General features: G+C 39.1%; 1 protein-coding gene across 4 annotated transcripts in view; it reads right to left on the bottom strand.

The window, feature by feature from the left end:
- ryr2a (ryanodine receptor 2a (cardiac)) overlaps positions 1-20,970 on the bottom strand; it is a 160,944-nt gene that overhangs the window by 119,057 nt on the left and 20,917 nt on the right. For all 4 annotated transcript variants that reach the window (XM_032574573.1, XM_032574574.1, XM_032574575.1 and 1 more), the window contains exons 2-5: positions 9,788-9,907; positions 9,210-9,314; positions 5,550-5,624; positions 3,671-3,749 (exon numbers count right to left, since the gene is read on the bottom strand). In XM_032574573.1, the coding sequence (XP_032430464.1) occupies positions 3,671-3,749; positions 5,550-5,624; positions 9,210-9,314; positions 9,788-9,907 (379 nt within the window). The remainder of the gene's footprint in view (positions 1-3,670; positions 3,750-5,549; positions 5,625-9,209; positions 9,315-9,787; positions 9,908-20,970) is intronic.

Below are 20,970 nucleotides of genomic sequence, written 5' to 3'. Positions count from 1 at the left end.
GGGCCCCATGACAAAAAATTAAATTGGGCCCCCCCACACAGCTGCTGTTACAATTTTTTGAGTCTATCTGACCTATCCCGAGATACTTGAACTCCTCCACCTGGGGCAGGACACCCCCCCTGACCCGGAGAAGGCACTCTACCCTTTTCCGGCTCAAGACCATGGCCTCGGATTTGGAGGCACAGATCCCCATCCCGGCTGCTTCACACTCGGCTGCAAACCGCTCCAGCGAGAGCTGCAGATCATGACCTGATGAGGCCAGTAGGACCACATCGTCTGCAAAAAGCAGAGATGAGATCCTAAGGCCACCAAATCGGATCCCCTCAACACCTTGGCTGCGCCTAGAAATTCTGTCCATGAAAGTGATGAACAGAATCGGTGACAAAGGGCAGCCCTGGCGGATTCCAACTCTCACCGGAAACGAGCCCGACTTACTGCCGGCAATGCGGACCAGGCTCTGACACCCGTCATACAGGGACCTGACAGCCAGTATCAAAGGGCCCGGTACCCCATACTCCCAGAGAACCCCCCACAGGGCTCCCCGAGGGACACGGTCGAACGCCCTCTCCAAGTCCACAAAACACATGTAGACTGGTTGGGCGAACTCCCATGCACCCTCCAGGACCCTGCCGAGGGTGTAGAGCTGGTCCAGTGTTCCACGACCAGGACGAAAACCACACTGCTCTTCCTGAATCCGAGGTTCGACTATCCGACGGACACTCCTCTCCAGGACCCCTGAATAGACCTTGCCAGGGAGGCTTAAGAGTGTGACCCCTCTATAATTAGAGCACACCCTCCAGTCCCCCTTTTTGAACAGGGGGACCACCACCCCGGTCTGCCAATCCAGGGGAACTGCCCCCGATGTCCATGCAATATTGCAGAGTCGCGTCAGCCAACACAACCCTACAACATCCAGAGCCAAGTATCTTGGGATCTTGTTCACGAATGGGGGAAGAAGGGAGCGGGAGATCGACAGGCGGATTGGCGCAGCGTCTGCCGTCAAGCGGGCGTACCGTGGTGAAGAGAGAGCTGAGCCATAAAGCGAAGCTCTCGATTTACCGGTCGATCTACATTCCCACCCTCATCTATGGTCATGAGTTTTGGGTCATGACCGAAAGAACGAGATCGCAGATACAAGCGGCCGAAATGGGTTTTCTCCGTAGGGTGGCTGGGCTCTCCCTTAGAGATAGGGTGAGAAGCTCAGTCATCCGGGAGGGACTCAGAGTAGAGCCGCTGCTCCTTCACATGGAGAGGAGCCAGTTGAGGTGGCTCGGGCATCTGGTCAGGATGCCTCCTGGACGCCTCCCTGGTGAGGTGTTCCGGGCACGTCCCACCGGGAAGAGGCCCCGGGGAAGACCCAGGACACCCTGGAGGGACTATGTCTCTCGGCTGGCCTGGGAAAGCCTCGGGATTCCCCCGGAAGAGCTAGAAGAAGTGGCCGGGGAGAGGGAAGTCTGGGCCTCCCTTCTGAAGCTGCTACCCCCGCGACCCGACCTCGGATAAGCGGAAGAAGATGGATGGATGGATGGATGGATGGATGGATATCTGACCTAAAAAGGGTCACAATTTTAAAGGCTTGCAACTGTCTTGCTTTGGTCCAATACTGATAACTATACTGATAACTAGCACAATATTTACTGCTCATGAATTTTACATGGAACAGTCCACATACAGTTTGCAAGTAGGTTGCTTAAATTTTTCTATTAGTTTTAGATAACTGAAATGTCTCTCCCCACGAGCAACAGTCATTGGCAACATGCAAAATATACAAGAAGCCTTCTCAAAAAATGCTATGTAGTTGCATTTTATTCAAGCTGCAGTATATAACTTTAATTAAAAATATGTTTTCTCCATATTTGCTAAATATGGAGAAAACAAACAAACTGGCACCATGTAGTATCAGTTTGTTATGAGACAGATAATATGTGAAAACAATCAATCTCCTCCATCTCCTCCACGTGAACTACTATTACTGGCTGAAGTAATGCAACGTTCCGGCCAAAACAACCAATCAGAACTAGTAGGACGGTCTTAACGCTGTCAATCAACCTCATTCACTCACTGCTAAATGTGCTAATGGTGGAGAAACAACTTATCATTACAGGAAAAATGTTTATGTGCTGTCATTGGTAGCTATGCTAACTAGAATGAGCATTCACAATACGCTGTTAGCTGCAGCATAGGGATGAGATGAACATGAGATTGTGATTGACAGCAGTAAAACCCTGCTGTCTCTGATTAGCTGTTTCTAGATAGCACTGGGAGAAAGCAGAGGAAATAGATTATTCACAGATTATCTCTCATGTCAGATTATTCCTTCATGTCACAATATAATATCAGTTTTAACAAATATGTAAAAAAAACCTCTTTTTTAAAAAAGTTGCATACTGCAGCTTTATTTTCACTTAGAGGACGGGTTAGGAGGGACGTGGGTTAGAGCTGCTGCTGACTGACTCATCTGTTGTTAAGTGGTAAAAGATACAGGGACCAGTTCAATATATGAATATGTTGGTAATTTCTTTCCTTAATTCATTAAATGTTAGTGAAATGGAGGCAAACAGTCTGTAGCTAAGCTAACTATGCTGAATGGTTGATAATCTCACACAGTCTAACCACCTCGGAGAAAAACTGGGTTTTTACCCTTTTCTCCCTCTGTCTCTCTATTTTTTGAAAACCTAACTTTATTATTTTTATTAGCAGCATAGTAACAACCACAGTCGTTCTTGTCTTCAGCTGACTGCTGCTGAACATTGTCACCGTCAAGCTAAGCAGGAATGAACCATTTCATGCAGATCCAGGGGTGTTCAGGGCAAATGTGTGCTTTTTGGTTTGGGAGGGCTAACATTTAATTTTTACTGCTAAAAACAATTTTAGAAAACACAATATAATTAATTTTGTAATTGACAGGGCCCCCTTTTTTTCATTTCTATGAAAAAAAAAATTGCGGAAGGCCGCCTGTTGGTCAGGGGCCCTTGGAATTGCCATAACTTCCCCCCTGTACAGCGCCCCTGTTCACGAACAATCTGAGACTTCTGAACTTCTCTTTACTAAGAAGATAGGACTGGAGCCTCCCTGAGAGCTGTTCTTTGTTCTTGTAATGCTCTGCGTACACTGCAGTAGCTATCATTATTTTATTTAATTATATACATTGATATTTATTTAATTAGCGAATAAATAAAACACAAGAACAAAAGAGCACGCAGAGCATACACATTGCTCATTGATTGTTTTCGTTCAAATTGGCAGCTGTAATGTCTGCCATACTCACCCTCTCTCCAACTACATGGCAGACATGCAGTGTCTGCCATCCATATAGCTTTCCACTCCAGCTATATAGCTGGAGTGGAAAAATAAGTATAATTATTGGAAATAAGTATAATTATTTATACTTATATGAAGGAGAACCAAATTTGATGATCTCAGGGTTAGTGAGAAACTCTAACTTTCTCACTCAGAATTCTCACTTCTGGCAACCTTTTTGTATACATTTTTCAAACTTAGGGTAGGGTAAGGGATTAGTTTTATAATGTGACATTATAAAACTGTCACATCAGTGATAACAATGGAAATGTCAGATTGCCTGACACGACAACTGAAAAGTCTAAATCATCAATGATACCGTCTTAAGACAACTTGTATCCATCCATCCATCCATCCATCCATCCATCACCTGTCGTTTCCTCCTGCAGTCCCACGTCAAAAGCCAGTTTGTCTGTAGACGACCGTGAGGTGGACAGACAGCACAAGAACTAGAATGAGGAACACAAAGCAAAACAAGTTTCACCAAATAGGAGCCCACAATAATCACAGTATACATATTACAACAACCAATAAAAACACTTAAAGACCTGTTTTGATTTGTGTTTGGGATTATTATCCTGTTGGATCTCAAAATTGTGTCCCAGTTTCAGCCATCTCACTGTTGAACTAAGGTGAAGTTCAACATTTTTAATGTAGTCCTGCCACCACCATCGTTAATATTTTCTAAACTTTAAAGGCATAACATTTTTCAATGCAAATATACACTCACCGGTCAGTTTAACCTTAACGCAAGTGTTGAATCTACTGATCAAATGGCAGCAACTGAATGCATTTAGACATGTAGACATGGCCAGGACGATCTGCTGCAGTTCAAACTGAGCATCAGAATGAGGAAGAAAAGTGATTTAAGTGACTTTGAACGTGGCATTGTTGTTGCTAGACGGACTGGTCTGAGTATTTCAGAAACTGTTGATCTACTGGGATTTTCACACATAACCATCTTTAGAATTTACAGAGAATGGTCTGAAAAAGAGAAAATATCCGGTGAGCGGAAGTTCTGTGGACACGAATGCCTTGTTGATGCCAGAGATCAGAGGAAAACAACCAGTCTGATTAGAGCTGATAGAATGGCGACAGTAACTCAAATAATCACTTGTTACAACCGAGGTATGCAGAAGAGCGTCTCTGAACAACATGTTGAACCTTGAGGAGGACGGGCTACAGCAGCAGAAGACCACATCAGGTTTTACTCCTGTCAGCTAAGAACAGGAAACTGAGGCTACAATTCACACAGGCTCACAACAAACATGGACAATAGAAGACTGGAAAAACGTTGCCTGGTCTGATGAGTCTTGATTTCTGCTGCGACATTCGGATGGTAGAGTCAGAATTTGGCGTCAACAACATGAAATCATGGATCCATCCTGCCTTGTATCAACGGTTCAGACTGGTTGTGGTGCAATGGTGTGGAGGATTTTTTCCTGGCACACTTTGGGCCCATTAGTACCAACTGAGCATCGTATCAATACCACAGTCTACCTGAGTCTTGTTGCTGACCATGTCCATCCCTTTATGACCACAGTGTACCCATGTTCTGATGGCTACTTCCAGCAGGATAATGTACCATGTCATAAAGCATCAATCATCTCAGACTGGTTTCTTGAACACGACAATAAGTTCACTGAACTCGAATGGCCTCCACAGTCACCAGATCTCAATCCAATAGAGAATCTTTGGGATGTGGTGGAACGGGAGATTTGCATCATGGATGTGCAGCTGACAAATCCGCAGCAACTGCTCAATGCTATCATGTCAATATGGATCAGACTCTCTGAGGAATGTTTCCAGTACCTTGTTGAATCACGAAGGGAATCTGAAGGCAAAAGGCGGTCCAACCTGGTACCAGCAAGGTGTACCTAATAGTTAGTGTACTTCTTGTCATTGTCAACAAATAGCTCAGTCTTTGTCTTATTTGACATTCTCAGAACAGTTCACTTGTTCATAGAGGCAGCTGATCATTTTGGTAGCAGTGGCTTATCTGCTTTTAGACTACACTCCCAAAATAATCAGCAAGGCTGGTCCTGGAATGATGACACAGCCTTTATTAAGCTTTCTCGAATGAAAGAGAGAAATATAAAAGAAGAGACAATGAAAAAAAATTGTTTAAAGATGACTGGCTCAGTTCTCTGAAGCTCCTTCAGGCGATTAACACTGATGACTCTAATCTGAATTGAGTCTGCTTCTCCTACTTGAGGCAGTTCTTGTTGCTTTGCTGTGGTTTCACTAACCATTCCGCTGTAGGAGTGTCGTAGTAAAACAGCGTGTCCATACAGCAGAGTGCGATGTCCACCACCCTGGGCTGCCTGCGAGACACACAGGCAGACACACAAATAACATATAAAAGTGTGCAGAACATCACCGTTGTTCATGCAAACTATACATGCAGAGAACCTTCAGGTTTCACTTCAGAAAGCTTAATAGAGTGCAAAATCCCTGATAACACACAGGAAAGGTGTAAGCCATCAAAAAATTCCAAAATTCTTTTTGCAATATCACCCTAACAAGTTGATGTGAGCTGATGAAACGAGAACTCAGGGTTCAAATCAGACCGTTATCAGTATAATGGCTTCATAATCAGCAGTTAATTACATTTTCTGCACTGCTGCAGAGGATTTCTGGTCTGGAGCAGCAAATTATACAAATTGATTTGATTATTACCGTAAATGTGAATATTTAGGTCAGAATTCTAAGTTAAAGTAGAATATTTACAAGACATTTTGACCTTTTTCTTTTCCAGATATTGTCTTAGATATTCTTGTCACACAGCTCTTTAATAAGAGGAAATCTTTTATCAATAACTGGGTCATCAACAAATGAAGGTGGTTTGATCAACATCAAGTATCACTGTTGGTTCAAAACAAAAGGAGTTACCTGCAAAATCCAGGAACCAAAGCATTTTATTATTATTCTAAAGTATTATTTTAAGGTTCTGTCTCTGAAACTTACATGTCATTTAAGGCAAAAAAAAAAGAAAGAATGATTTTTCTAGATAATGGGATGCTAGTTTTTGGTAGCTACTGTGTAAAGTAAAAATATTTCCATCACCTTCCTCAGCATCTTTTTATACAGCAGTAATATTATTTTATCTAATCTTATCTAACTTTGATCAATTCTGATATGTCAGAGCCTCCAGAATGAAAGGATTCAGATGAAGGAGAGCTGACGCCCAATGTAACACACCTGCAGTTTTATAAATATTTTATTTTTATAACATTTGACAATCTGAACAGAGCCTTGCAAGAAATATGTCCACATATGTTCAAAGTTATAACGGTACACCATGTACCAGAAATTTTCAGCAAAGCCCTTTCAGTTCAGCACTAAGCGCAGGGAACAAACGTGGCGCGTTTTAAAGCTGAACACAAGGAGAATGTTTGTTCTTTATGAAGCTGATTGTTCTCTAATGTTCTCTTTCAAACTTTAGAGCCTTTCACAACACAACGGGATTGTATTGAGATTATCTTAAATACTTTGGTTACTAATTTGGTCACTTTTAAAATAAATTGATTATTAAGATGCTGAAAAACTGTATAGCATTATCTTTCTACTTCACAGAATTGTGACAGTTATTGGTCTGTCTAAAAACAAAATCCAAATAATATACAGTTAAGTTAATGGCTATAAAATGACAAAATAGGAAAAATTTAAAGGGTGTAAATAAATTTGCAAAGCACTGTAAAGTCAATACTATAAAGGTATTTATATGAAGGTCCTATAAAAACATCATCATTTTTAAAGAAAATAATTAACAACACTGGTTCTGAAAATTTCACTGAAGATTTTACTTTTAAGCTCAAAACTAGAAAAATATCTTTTATGATTTACCACTCTAATAGTATACAGTGGGGAGAACAAGTATTTGATACACTGTTGATTTTTCAGGTTTTCCCACTTGCAAAGCATGTAGAAGACTGTAATTTTTATCATAGGTACTCTTCAACTGTGAGTGATGGAATCTAAAACAAAAATCCAGAAAAATACAATGTATGATTTTTAAATAATTAATTTCCATTTTATTGTGTGAAATAAGTATTTGATACACCAGAAAAACGAAACTTAATATTTGGTACAGAAACCTTTGTTTGCAATTACAGAGATCAGACGTTTCCTGTAGTTCTTGACCAGGTTTGCACACACTGCAGCAGGGATTTTGGCCCACTCCTCCATACAGATCTCCTCCAGAGCCTTCAGGTTTCGGGGCTGTCGCTGGGCCACACGGACTTTAAGCTCCCTCCAAAGATTTTCTATTGGATTCAGGTCTGGAGACTGGCTAGGCCACTCCAGGACCTTAAGATGTTTCCTACAGAGCCACTCTTTAGTTGCCCTGGCTGTGTGTTTTGGGTCGTTATCATGCTGGAAGACCCAGCCACGACCCATCTTCAGTGCTCTTACTGAGGGAAGGAGGTTGTTGGCCAAAATCTCATGATACATGGCCCCATCCATCCTTCCCACAATATGGTGCAGTCGTCCTGCCCCCTTTGCAGAAAAGCATCCCCAAAGAATGATGTTTCCACCGCCATGCTTCACGGTTGGGATGGTGTTCTTGGGGTTGTACTCATCATTCTTCTTCCTCCAAACATGACGAGTGGAGTTTAAACCAAAAAGTTCTATTTTTGTCTCATCAGACCACATGACCTTCTCCCATTCCTCCTCTGGATCATTCAGATGGTCATTTGCAAACATCAGACGGGCTTTGACATGCGTTGGCTTGAGGAAGGGCACCTTGCGTGCACTGCAGGATTTTAATCCTTGACGGCGTAGAGTGTTACTGATTGTTTTCTTTGAGACTGTGGTCCCAGCTCTATTCAGGTCATTGACCAGGTCCTGCCGTGTAGTTGTGGGCTCATTCCTCACCTTCCTCAAGATCAATGATGCTCCACGAGGTGAGATCTTGCATGGCGCCCCAGACCGAGGGAGATTTTCCATTATTTTGTATTTCTTCCATTTTCTAATAATTGCACCAACTGTTGTTGCCTTCTCACCAAGCTGCTTGCCTATTGTCCTGTCGCCCATCCCAGCCTTGTGCAGGTCTACAATTTTATCCCTGATGTCCTTACACAGCTCTCTGGTCTTGGGCATTGTGGAGATGCTGGAGTCTGATTGATTGAGTGTGTGGACAGGTGTCTTTTATACAGGTAACGAGTTCAAACAGGTGCAATTAATACAGGTAATGAGTGGAGAACAGGAGGGCTTCTTAAAGAAGAACTAACATGTCTGTGAGAGCCAACATTCTTACTGGTTGATAGATGATCAAATACTTATTTCACACAATAAAATGGAAATTAATTATTTAAAAATCATACATTGTATTTTTCTGGATTTTTGTTTTAGATTCCATCACTCACAGTTGAAGAGTACCTATGATAAAAATTACAGTCTTCTACATGCTTTGCAAGTGGGAAGACCTGAAAAATCAACAGTGTATCAAATACTTGTTCTCCCCACTGTAGATGAAGCCTACCTGTGTATAATTTACCAGCCACATGATCTGAATGAATAGCTGTTGACAAGTTAGAATCTGTAAGACTACTAGTCACTACTAAGTTCTTACATTAGTACTAAATAAATATTCAAGTATATATATTTTTTAAAATAGATTTTGTAATTAATTTGAATCAAAATAATAATTATAAAAACAACAAGAAATGCCCATTCATCCATTTATCAAATTTTATTTCAAACATGTACAGAGCTCTGCAGTATGTCTCCGTTAAGCTCCATTAAAACAGCAGTTTGCCAAATTACACATGAACTAATGAACATCAACAGTCTATTTTTCAATGAAAAAGGCATAAAGGTCAGAAAAAAAAGAGTGAAAAAACAAAGTGATCAGAAAGCAGAATGATCATCCATGTTCATCCCTGGAACATGGATGTGGTTTCACTCACCCCTTCAGCCTTCTCCTCTGTGCTGGCCAGCATCTCCTGAAGGGCTCGGACAGATAGGGACTGCTCCAGCACAAAGGTACAGATGGAAAGATCTGGAGGAACATTCTGGAAGTAGAAAGACACAGCTTGGAGGGCTGATGTTGGCTGAGAAGCTCAGAGGATGGTCAGCAGCTCAGTGTGTATTATTTTAGAAAAAAATCCAAAGTCTTGAAATAGATCATCAGGAAGTGAAGGACTGTTCATGTCCTTCAAGTCTACAATGTTCCAGTCAACCATTTACAGACATCTATTAGAGACAGTGACATGGCCAAATGGAGACTTTCTGAAATATCTGGAGCAGTCTATGGTGTCCAGCCGCAAACATTAAAACTCACCACTCTCACAAATTGTACATTGATCCTCATTAGGCCTTCAGGACTCCAGACCCAGAGCCAATGAAGAGTTGAAATATTTCAGTTTGCAATAAACCAAAAGCATGTTTCACTTCTTGAACTGAGATAACCTACTTTTTTGTTGATGTATTTTTTTGTGTGCCTGCAACAAATTACATACAGAAATAAGTAAAGTATGATCAGTACCTTGGAGTTGGAGATGGACTCCAGGAAGCAGAGTCTGTTTCCGAAGCCTTCAGCTGCCAGGCAGAGCTTCTGCTGCTCTTTTTGAATTGTAGCTGAGCACTGTAGAACCACTTCATCATCCTGAACAAAAGAAAAACAACAACATGGATAGCAATTAATAACCAAGTCCGGTCCGGTGCAGTCCGACCTGACCCGGTCCGGTCTGGCCTTGCTGTTGCTCGGCTCTGGCAGTGCTGAGCAGAGCATCGCCTTGAAAACAGGAGGGGATTGTTATGTCAAAACGTGCAAATCTGTATGCGTCATTATTTACTTGTGACACAGCAATGAACAACACAGAGCTTCTCACCCGCCCGTCACCTCAGGAAGCTGAGGTCAAACTTCAGCTCACCATGGGACCAGGCAAGAGGGCAGCTGTGGTGGAATCCATCAAAGAATTACAAACCCAACTCTGTCTCGGCATAAAGCAGCAACAGACTAGAGGAGAGAATGAGCAGTCGCTGGAAGATGACTCATCTCTGTACATTCATCTGTACATCACTGTACATTGATTGGTTGAGGCCAATCAACCAATCAATGGCTGATTTCGAATCATTCTGGGTTCCAGAGAGTGAGGTGGAACAGGGCCATAAGGGCTGATGCAAAGAAGCTGAACCTGGTTTGAACCCAGTCCAGGTCGGGCTGGACTGCAAAAAGGGGCAACAGCAAAAATAATAACAAAAAAACCAAAAGCTGAGTGCTGTCAGGTCCCTGATAGATTCCCTCTATCTTGCTGCCAAAGCCACACACAGATTCACCCCGGTGTACATTGAGCCTCAGTAGGTCCATGTGACTATGGTAATCCTCTTAGCAGCCTGATAGTAACAGCACTACAACATGTTCTGGATCCCAGTGTGACAATCAATTTAAAGCAGGTCTGCTCTCATATCACAAACTAATTCTGCTCAGTCAGGGGTGGAGGCAGGAACCTGTGCTTGTTGCTCGAGAGGGATGCCGCTACACATCAACAGCATCACACCTCTGTAACCTTCACTGATGTGACTGCTAGAGATACCAATAAAATAATTATCAGAAAATCATAAAGTGTTTATTAGGTGGGAGCAGAATCCAACTGCTGCTGTATCATTTCAGTCGTTTTAGTGCTGCTGTTCTCTGAGTGAAACTCATCTGAAAGATTTCTCTAGAAAAACCCAGAACAGAACAAATATCCTCATGCAACATGTCAGGATCCCAATCTGTGTTAGTAATCCTGTTTGTGGGACGGTTCTGCTAGCCAATTTCAGAACTGATCCATTTGATTCACTGAGCAGGACCAGTGTGAATATAAATGAAAAAATGGACAGTACCAGCAAATGCTGCACAACTGAGTTGTGTATATCCAGTATTAACGTTATGAAACATGTGAATGTAGTTCACTTCACAGGAGAAATTATAGACAAATGCAGTTTCAGATTGTCTTTAAAACTGTCAGAGCTTCATCTTAACAGTTGTCAAAGAATTTCATTTCCCTGCACTCAGAGGAGGCAGGATTAACGGAGGGCTGCAGGCAAATGCTCTCTTGCATAATATTGTTTCTCTGGAAGCATCCTACTGAACACTGACAAAAGAATCACATAAAACAGTTTTCCTTTATAAAAATATGAATATTAAAAACATAATGCATAGGGTGAAGTATACTTGACCAAATACGTGCATAAATGTACATCAAATATGTTTCAGATAACAATATAAACTGTTGCATGATTAAATACATCTAAATGTTACATAAAACGTATTTGACAAGATCTATTTATTGCAGCTTACAGGATGACATGACAGAGTCCAGTTAAAACTACACAGATTATTTTTTTAACAAAGCTCCAATTAATCTCTGACCTTGATTATTATTATTGCCATATATTCATATATGATATTGGAGACATTAACAGGAAATATGTCTATTTTATCAAATTAGTGTACACACTGAAATGCTATTAGAACTACAGAGACATCATTGTTGAGAGATGCTTCATCACCACACAAAACACACCTGAGCCCAGATCTCTCTGGATACCTGTTCAAGGTGTGTAAACCTTTACATAATCCATCTAACCTATTGCTGTTCCTCCTCCCTCTCTCTTCCTCTCTCTATTTTGCTCCCACTCACTCAACTCTTGCTCTCTCACCAAAGGGCTGCCTCGTTCGCCCACTCACTGCAGTGCTCAAGCTCCACATCAGAATAAGTCCTTTGTGTGCATGTGCTTGAAAGAGCAGCGTACCGTGAAGCTACTGTAGGACTGCTTTCCAAATCCACACACATTTCTTTGAAAGCATCCATATTTATTACATTCATATGTCCCATCGTGTCCTCCTGGTTCAGATGGAATGCCCTGAGTAAATCAGTGGTGGGTTTACTGGGATGCTCCGGCTGCTGGCGTCAGCAGGAAGAGCTAGAGTCATATTTCAGATGCAATACTTTTTTTTTTAAGTGTGTTTAAATAATGAAGTGAAAGTGTTGCAGTGTGTTTAAGAACACTTAAAACATCTATTAGAAACCAAAACACAACAGAAAACCAATATTAAAATGGTAATTATGTTTATGTATCTGGCAGAGGCTTTTATCCAAAGCAACTTACAAATGATCCATTTATTTCCAGATTTATTCATTCATTTCAGGATTATTTTTATTTTATTGTTTTTTTTTATTATTATTTTGTAATGGTGATTTATTTTATGACACTTTGTAAAGTTACTTTAAGACTTTATCATTTCAATTTTTTTATTCTGTTTTGGTCAGGCTCTTTTTATTTAAATTGCAACAAACTACCAAATCAACTTTTTTTGCTTCAAATAATACAAGTATGACTCCAATGACTATAATAATAGCACTGTTCAGTTGATTACACAATATTTTATCCAGTCATATTCTTGTCAGACATCAAATTACTGTAACTGTCTCCTGGCTGGACTTTGGAAGGAACTTGTAGCCATTCAGAGTTTTGTCTACGTTAATAAAAGCATGAATAGACTTCACTATAGAAGGGTTCACAGACTTAACTAACTTCTAGAACTACACTGCAGGATTAGTATACAGCCATTAATACATCTAACACATGTTGGTAAAGTACATTTATTCAAGAATTTACAGACATATACACCCAGTATATAGAATAGTTCATTTATAAGTTATTGAGCATGAATAAACACTGGGTAATAATCATTTTTATTATGAGTAAAATAATAAATGTGTTCATTTATAGCTTATAAAGTATAAATCATCCTTATTTAATGATATTTTCGAGATTAATTAACTATTTATTAAAGGTTAAATGGGGCTAAATAAGATGTAGTTATTAAGAAGTGCTACCAAGACTACTATTTATTAATTAGATATTCAAAAGAATATTTATGAAGCGGCTCTCTATATCCCCTCACGTCAGAAAACAATGCTAATTGAAGATTTAACAACAAATCTGCACATTCAGCTGTGTAGTGTGAGCATTAATCAGGGTGGCGGGTTCAAACAGAAGAGTTGGGTCCTGGTGAATCACTCAGTTTGTCTCTGGAAGCAGCTGACAGAACCAGTGGTTAGTACAAGCCCCAGTATCATTTACTAAGGCCAATCTAAGTAGAAAAGTGGAAACAACTAAATATAATAGAAACATTGGAATTATAATATTCTGCCCGAATTCATGCTCTGTTTAAATGATCTAAGTGTGTGGGCAGAGGGAATACCATCACACACACAACCATGTAGGGCTTGACGGAGGCTGTTGTAATGCTGTAATGACACTTTGGCCTGGCAGATGCAATCCCTCCGCCCACACCCACACACAAGACACTGAGAGGCTGCTGCTACGTCTCCATGACTATCATTAAGTGGAATCGTGCTTTAGTGACATTTATGAAGGCTGACACAAACAAAACGTTTTCCCTGCTTGAAGATGTCTAGTGCCTGTCAGCAGGAGATTGCATTCCTGCCTTCTATGGAGAGAGAGAGGAGCTGACGGAGGGAACCTCTGAATGACATCACCCACTGAGGGAAAGCTAGCAGCTCAGATCCTCATGTACAAATTTCACATTTCACATAGATGTATGAGTTTAGAAACCACCTGCAGCAGTGTCTGATTCTACTAAAGATTTAGTGGATAAAACATTTCTTCATGTCCATGAATCATTTAAACACTAAATCTAATTTTGTATAAGATACAAACAGGCAAAAAACAGGATATAAGAATAAAAGTAAAAAAATAAAAATTTAAATAAAAGTTGTCAACATAGCAACATTTTTGGTTTCCAAACTGTTTAGTCCTGAAAAAGGGGAATATTTTTAGGAAGCAATTTATATTCCAATACATGAATCTATGTTGCACCCATCGGTCCTATGGGGTCTGGACAGGGTTGGGGGGGAATGGTTGTTAGGGCTAGGTTAGGCTGAACCCAGTCAGACTCTTAGATACAAATTAGTAAAATCATTAGTAAAAATGTAATTATAAAATGAAAGGCAGCCTTGTCATCCATCACTGTTTGCGGATGTTTGTGTGTCAGATTTATGGGTGTGTCAGAAACACAATACAACAATTCTGCAGCTCCAAGCTTCATCCTTGAAGGCGGTGCCCAGTCCTCCCAGGAGTTTTGCACAGGTAAATGGTTGCTACGGGAGATTTAAAAAAATTGTCAAACATGCATGAAAGAATCAAGGCAACACCCTAGGTATGTTTTTGATGAGGGAATAATATGATGTAAAGCTCAAAAAAGTTGATTTTACAATATACTTTCTCTTTAAATACTAGGGGGCTTGATTGCTGGATAGAATAGAGTAAAACAATCTTGTTTTCCTTCTTGATACCAGGAATTTTTAGTTTATAGAAATTCCTGGTGTCTTATAAGACAATTTATAAGTCATAAGTGACTTATAAGTTATAAGACAACTTATAAGTCATAAGTTGTCTTATAAATCTGTAAAACAACTTAGGTAAACTCTAAGCGATTAGTTGGGTGTTATTTAAAACAAAGGACATGAACAGAGGGAGTCTGACAATTTTGTTGGCAAGTTATGTGTTTGTTTCCAAATAGTGTTCCATTATGTTCTCATTATTCACCACTTGTCATTTTCCTGGTTTATGGCTATAAAAGGCAGTACTGTGTATTACCTAGACAGAACAACCTGATTCTTACAGAGCTCTGTTTTATTTGTTTACTTATTGCTCCTAGATGTGATCTTTTAATAACGTACAAAGTCTAATTAAAAAAAAAAGATCCTTGGAAAAACTGACTCAAATGACAAAGACATTTTAAATTCCACCGGCAACATTTCTGAGCATCCCAGAGGAATCTGTGTAGCCTTCATCACACTATTAGAGCACAGGATTTGCTTCATGCCTACAGAGACTTTGTGCTTTGCATGTGAGATTTCATAATGCAGTGAGTAACCACCACCAGTTTGAGCTCCAAAAGTGTTCAAATTAAACCACAGGACAAAGAAAAGAAAATCACTCACCCTGTTAGTGTCCTGATATTCACTGGTCAATGAAATCCAGAGTTTTGAGAGAACACCCTTCTTTTGCTCAGAATTCCAGCAATTCAATCTTAAATAAAAAATTTTTTTAATCCTTCTTTTTAAGTATTTAAAACTACGCAGTTGTTTAATTTTCAAGAGTAATTTTCTTACTCAAGATGGCGGCGTGCGTAGACGCAGCGGCTCTGTGCTCACCGACTCGAAGTTGGTCTTTTCCACTTTGCTCGGTTAAAAACACCTACAACCGACAACATTTACTGGCCATTGGTCAAGCAATCGGGGGAAGTCTGTCACAGGAGCTTTTCCGTGTCCACAACAACATTCCGGTCGATATTGCACGGACACCGGGCTCTCCCTGGATTACAATCCCAGTATCTACGACAGGGCGACGGCGCAGAGATCGTAAACAAAAGACGTGTTAGCGAGGCGAGCTCAGGCTCAGGCCACTACCAAGCATTTTTCTCTTGTAAAGAAAATAATTATTGTTTGGTGCTTAATATAGCTAATCCACGACATGTGTAAAGGTATAGCCAACACTTTAATTTGGAATAGTTTTCTGTTGAACATTTGGGAATTCAGCTGAAGAAGCAGGCCAAAGCAGGGCCTTTTTTCCTCCCCCGCTGACAGACACAAAGCTATAAAATTTACACTCTGATAGGAGTTACAGACTCTTTGGCGCCTCTCCCCGTACCTGGCGCGGCCCAGGACGAAGTCGTCCGCCCTTTGACTTAGATAAAAGCCAGACATCGGAGCTGAGATAGGGGGAGTCCCAGGATCTCTGGGTGTTGAGGGAGTTTCTGATTGGTCAAAGAACGGAACGCCTTGACTGCATATATTAAATAGGGAAACACCTCTTTCATTAAAAAAGTACAAGTCAGCAAGCCAAGAGAGGTTTTTTTACCATCTTTTCTCCACGTGGGCGCCTTTGTCTGTCTTATGTGTTCGTTTGTCTTCCCTTGTGTGTCTTAATTCTTATGAAAAATGCATATCTCTGTTCCTCTGCAGCTTTGTTGTTCATTGCTTTGTATGAGATTAAACTCTGTGATCTGTGACGTCAACACGCTTTGTCGTTGTTTCGTTTTACCAGCACGCGGTCGCTGCACGTCGCTGCACGGAGAGCGTCACTCGCCAAGGACTCGGAAGATCCCGGGCAAGATTAAAGAGGAAAAGAGCCAAACGTTTTGTCCAAAGCTAGCATATAATGATCCTCATTTTTTAATATTTGGGGGCTTCGTCCGGTTCTGGAATCTTGGCGGGTGGCGGTCTCTCCCTGATCGATCCGTCCGGCTGGTGCGGTAAGACGTTTTTTAATTACTCTTTTGTTGTGCGCAGCCACGCGGAGTTTCGGAGCTGCAAGGGTGGATAGTTTTGCTCTTAAAATAGTCTGTTGTTAGTTATAATTGGAATTTAACGATAGCCTGCGGTAGGCTTTGAGTGTGTGGTACACTGTATGGAAATACGCATGTACAGCGGACCGTAGCGGGTTCAGACTGAGGATTTTGCGCTCCCTCAGTTGTAAAAGCTGGGTTTTCTTAAGTTTATGTCTTTTTCCCTGGAGACCCATGGCTGTGCTCCTTAAAGAAAGAAATTTAGGAATTGTGTATTTTGAAATAACCTGGGGTAGGTTTATTCAGTGTGTGGGACACTTTAAAAAATGGCTTGCGGGAAGCTTTGACAATAGTCTGAGGTAGACTGTTAAGGAATCAAGTATTAGTGTTTGGCACACTTTAAAAATAGCTTGCGGGAAGCTTTGACAAATAGTCTGCGGTAGACTTTATAAACGGCCTGCGGTAGGCTTTGATATGGTGCATTTTTTATTTTTTGGCCGGCATTTTATTTTTCCCCGTCTGTCTGTTACGTTTGTCTGAAAACGTGTTTGTGTTCTCTCTGTGTGTGCTGCTTTGTGTGCCGGCTGCCGTGGAAGTGCGCTGTTTCTCCTCAGAGTTTTGTGTGTGCGTATGTGTGTCTGCGTGTCCGTGTGTGTGCGCGTGCACGAGTTCGGGCTGGCTGTGTGTTTCAGCAGAGTGTTAAGTTGTTTGGATAGCGCTGTGTGTGTGAATTTGCATTGATTTTGCTGCGTTTTATTGTGAAGTTATTATGGACACTGAGTTGCGACACGTGCTATACGCTAGGGGTTCGTTGAAGAGTCTTAACGGGGAAAGTAGAACGATGGCGAACACGTGGTCGTTTAGTTTAAAAATAAATAAATAAATAAAATAAGAGATAAGTAAATAAAACTGGTACCAGAAAACAAAATTATTGGTTGTGGTTTGATTTTTACATAACTTTGAGATGTCTCTCTTTTTAAACGTGCACGGGGAATTAAAAGGTTCCTGACGATTGGATTTTAAAATTAATTAAATTGACACATGAAAATATGTTAATAAAACATTGGACAATTTCTGAAGCTTCAGTAAATTTCATATAAACTTTAGTAAAATTGATATAAATTACAGTAAAATTTGATAGAATAATGACCACAGACTGACACTTGGGGACTGATGAAATTTTGACTGACTATAAAACCTGGCCAGATGTGTGTGTTTTGTGTTTTCTGTAATGTGTTGTGTGTTTTTGTTTGTGTTATAATTCATGTTGGTTTGACAGAGTGTGTGATTGGAGATAAAATACCATTTGGTATTTTATGTCATATAACTACTGAATTTTTCTCAGTGCTGTTTGATGGTGCAAAATTTCTAGTTTTTACAAACATCCTCTGTGTTAAATTGAACTAACTACTTAAAATTAAACAATAACAGCAGTAACTGTGACCTGCAGTGTACAGTTTGGAAGGTGATTAAAGGATAGAATCTTGATAAAATACATTATCTGAACAAATTGAAATTACAATATGGGTTCTACGGTTAAATAAATGAATAAATAAATAACGAAAGAAAGAATAAGCCAAGAAAATTAGGTCACAGAGGATTCTAGAAATGCTGTCTTGGCAAATTAATAGTTAAATACATAAATATGCTGAATGGATAAATAGATAAATACATAACTGATTAGGTACAGCTATGAAATAAATTAAATAAAAATTTATATAGACTTGAGAACTGAATAGTGGATATAATGTTAATTATTCCTTCTAAGGCTGTGAAGGTAGTAGGAAAATGGAATAACATACAATGAGTAAAATAGGATTTTTTTCATGAGTTGAGGATAAAAAAAAAAAAACGAAGATTTTTAGAGAAACAGGCTCTAACTGTAAGAGGTAATTGTTCAGATAACAACAAACTGCAATATACAACTGACTCTAGATATTTTCACAATCAGTCTTTTTCAAACAGACCAAAACTTTAAGATAGATAAAATATTGTTAAATCTACAGGACTTACGGATAATTAGACAGGATAAATTAGAAGTCACTCTCTTGTTAAATAGAAATTGGTTAAATATAGAAAAGTTTGCTAAAATTTACAAGATTTGTTGTTGAAGGATAACATTAAGTTTGAAATAACTTATTGGTTAATAAATAAAAAAGATTATATGGAACTATTGTAGAGAATCAATATTAAACTGTAATACGAGATGATTCAATACTGCCTATAGACAGACGAGAGGGCTTCGAATAAAATAAAATAAGAAAATTAAGTAAAATAAATACATAGAACAAAACAAGAAGAAGCGACAAGTATGTTTATTTAAGATATGAGAATAATGGAGCTCAGGGAGGAGTTTCAACCCCCATTCACAGAAGTTCAGCACGGGAGAACAAGCTACAGCTGTGCTGTAATTTCTACCCCCACTAGATTCAACTAATTAACATGTGAAACCTTTTTGTATATCACTAATTTTAAGTACAAAGCAACCTCTGCTCACAGCAGCTCAGCAGAAAAGAACAAACAACTGTAAGGCAAATAATTTTCTCTCCCATCGTTTAAACTACCTCCTGGAAAATGTAAAATATAAGTTTGTAGCATCGAAACACTGAGTCGCCTGTCACACACAGACACTCTTGGTAATGATTTTCTGTTTTCCTTTCATATTACTTTATATATTAAGTAGTGAGTAATTTAGGATTTTAATCTTTACATTTCTTTACATTAGTCTGATTTTTTATTTGGCTATTTGTGTCAGTTCTTTATATTTTGTTAAATCTACCAAATTAATTTCTTTCTTTTGAGTTACCAGTTTCCTCTTGACCCGTTCGAAAGGGGGAGGGGGAAATTCAGTCTTCAGTTTAATTTCTTTCATTTGTTGATTTGGTAATATTCTGACCAGTATTTGTCAAAATTTATCATTTTTGGATTTTCTTAAGAATATATTTTGAATTTTTTTTTTTTTTTCCTTTTTCAACGTCTCTCTGCCTGGTTTATGCATAACCTTCACTGAGTTTTTAATTGGTAAACACGTTTTGTCAAACACTGCTGAAAATTTTTGAGAAGTTTCTACAACGAATTATTTGATAATCATGAGAGTTAAATTGAATACTGAGTTTTGAAACTGTAATGTGAAATGTTTTTTGAACATAATAATCTTGAAGGTTTAAAGCATGCTACAATAAATTGTTCTGTTTGTTTTGACAGTTTGCCTGTTAGGACGGGGCGGTATTGGGTAGAATTTCTCAGTAAAATAATGACCCTGTTTAATCAACATCGTTAGTTAACATATTAGGTACTGATGATACATCAGCCAGTAATGTATCATACAGAGGGAGAATATGTTATGGGTTATTTTTATATTACTTAATTAGATTACTGAAACACTTATATTACTTAAACAAAACTTTTGAAGAATATGTCTGATATGTGCTTATTTTAAATGGATTTGAGTTGTTCTCCATTAAAAGATTTTCTGACAATGGGCTAAGGTATGTTGATACAATAGATAAATTTATAGTGATAATGGAGCATATTTTGGTTAATTAACTTGGGAAAATAATTATAGAAATTAAAATATTATTGTGTCAGCCATTTTCAGAGCATTAATTTAATGGAGCATGAATGTTTTAAGAAATGTTTTGAAGAATCTGTCATTGATTAAAGTTATCATTAATCAGGAAACGTACACAGGTGGGATTATAATGATTTTTTTCTAAACTTGATTTTTGTTTTGATTTACATCCATTTAAAACGATTTTGAATAAAACTTTAAATTCGACGACAAGTATAAGCCTAGGTACAATTGGTGTATTTTGAAAATGTCTGGATTTGTTTCATTATAATTTCTCCAAGTCTAACTTTTGAATTTTGTTTAAGGAACGCATGTAAAATGATTTACACAGATAACCAATAAGATCTAGTTTGTTCTATGAAAGTAATTTAAACTGGACTGTTTAATTCACATTGTTATTCATTTTGATGGTAAATGTAAGCTTTACAACTACATTTTTAAGTTTTTGTGTTTGTTTTGTTTCGTTTGTTTGATCCTATTTTTACAAGATTGCTTTAAGAAAAGATCTGCATTTGTTTGATATTCTGGCAAAACGTTACTTTGGAAACATGTCTTTTGAAGCAAATGATTACAGGGTTTTGGTGTTTTCCATCGGTTAGGAGCTATAGTATATTATAATAGAAACGTAAATTGAAGGGATCACATCCACCATTTGATGAACAGAACTGGACAGAGTAGGAGATAAGGTTTCACGTGATGTGTTGCTCATGGTTTTACACACAGACTGCCCTGGAGCTCGGAGCTCCAGGACTCTGGACTCTGTCATACAAGCTGTGTCATGCGAGGCGGG

The sequence above is a fragment of the Xiphophorus hellerii genome, chromosome 10, assembly GCF_003331165.1.
Source record: "Xiphophorus hellerii strain 12219 chromosome 10, Xiphophorus_hellerii-4.1, whole genome shotgun sequence".
Classification (NCBI taxonomy): Eukaryota; Metazoa; Chordata; class Actinopteri; order Cyprinodontiformes; family Poeciliidae; genus Xiphophorus; species Xiphophorus hellerii.
This window is presented reverse-complemented; position numbering and strand designations above follow the sequence as displayed.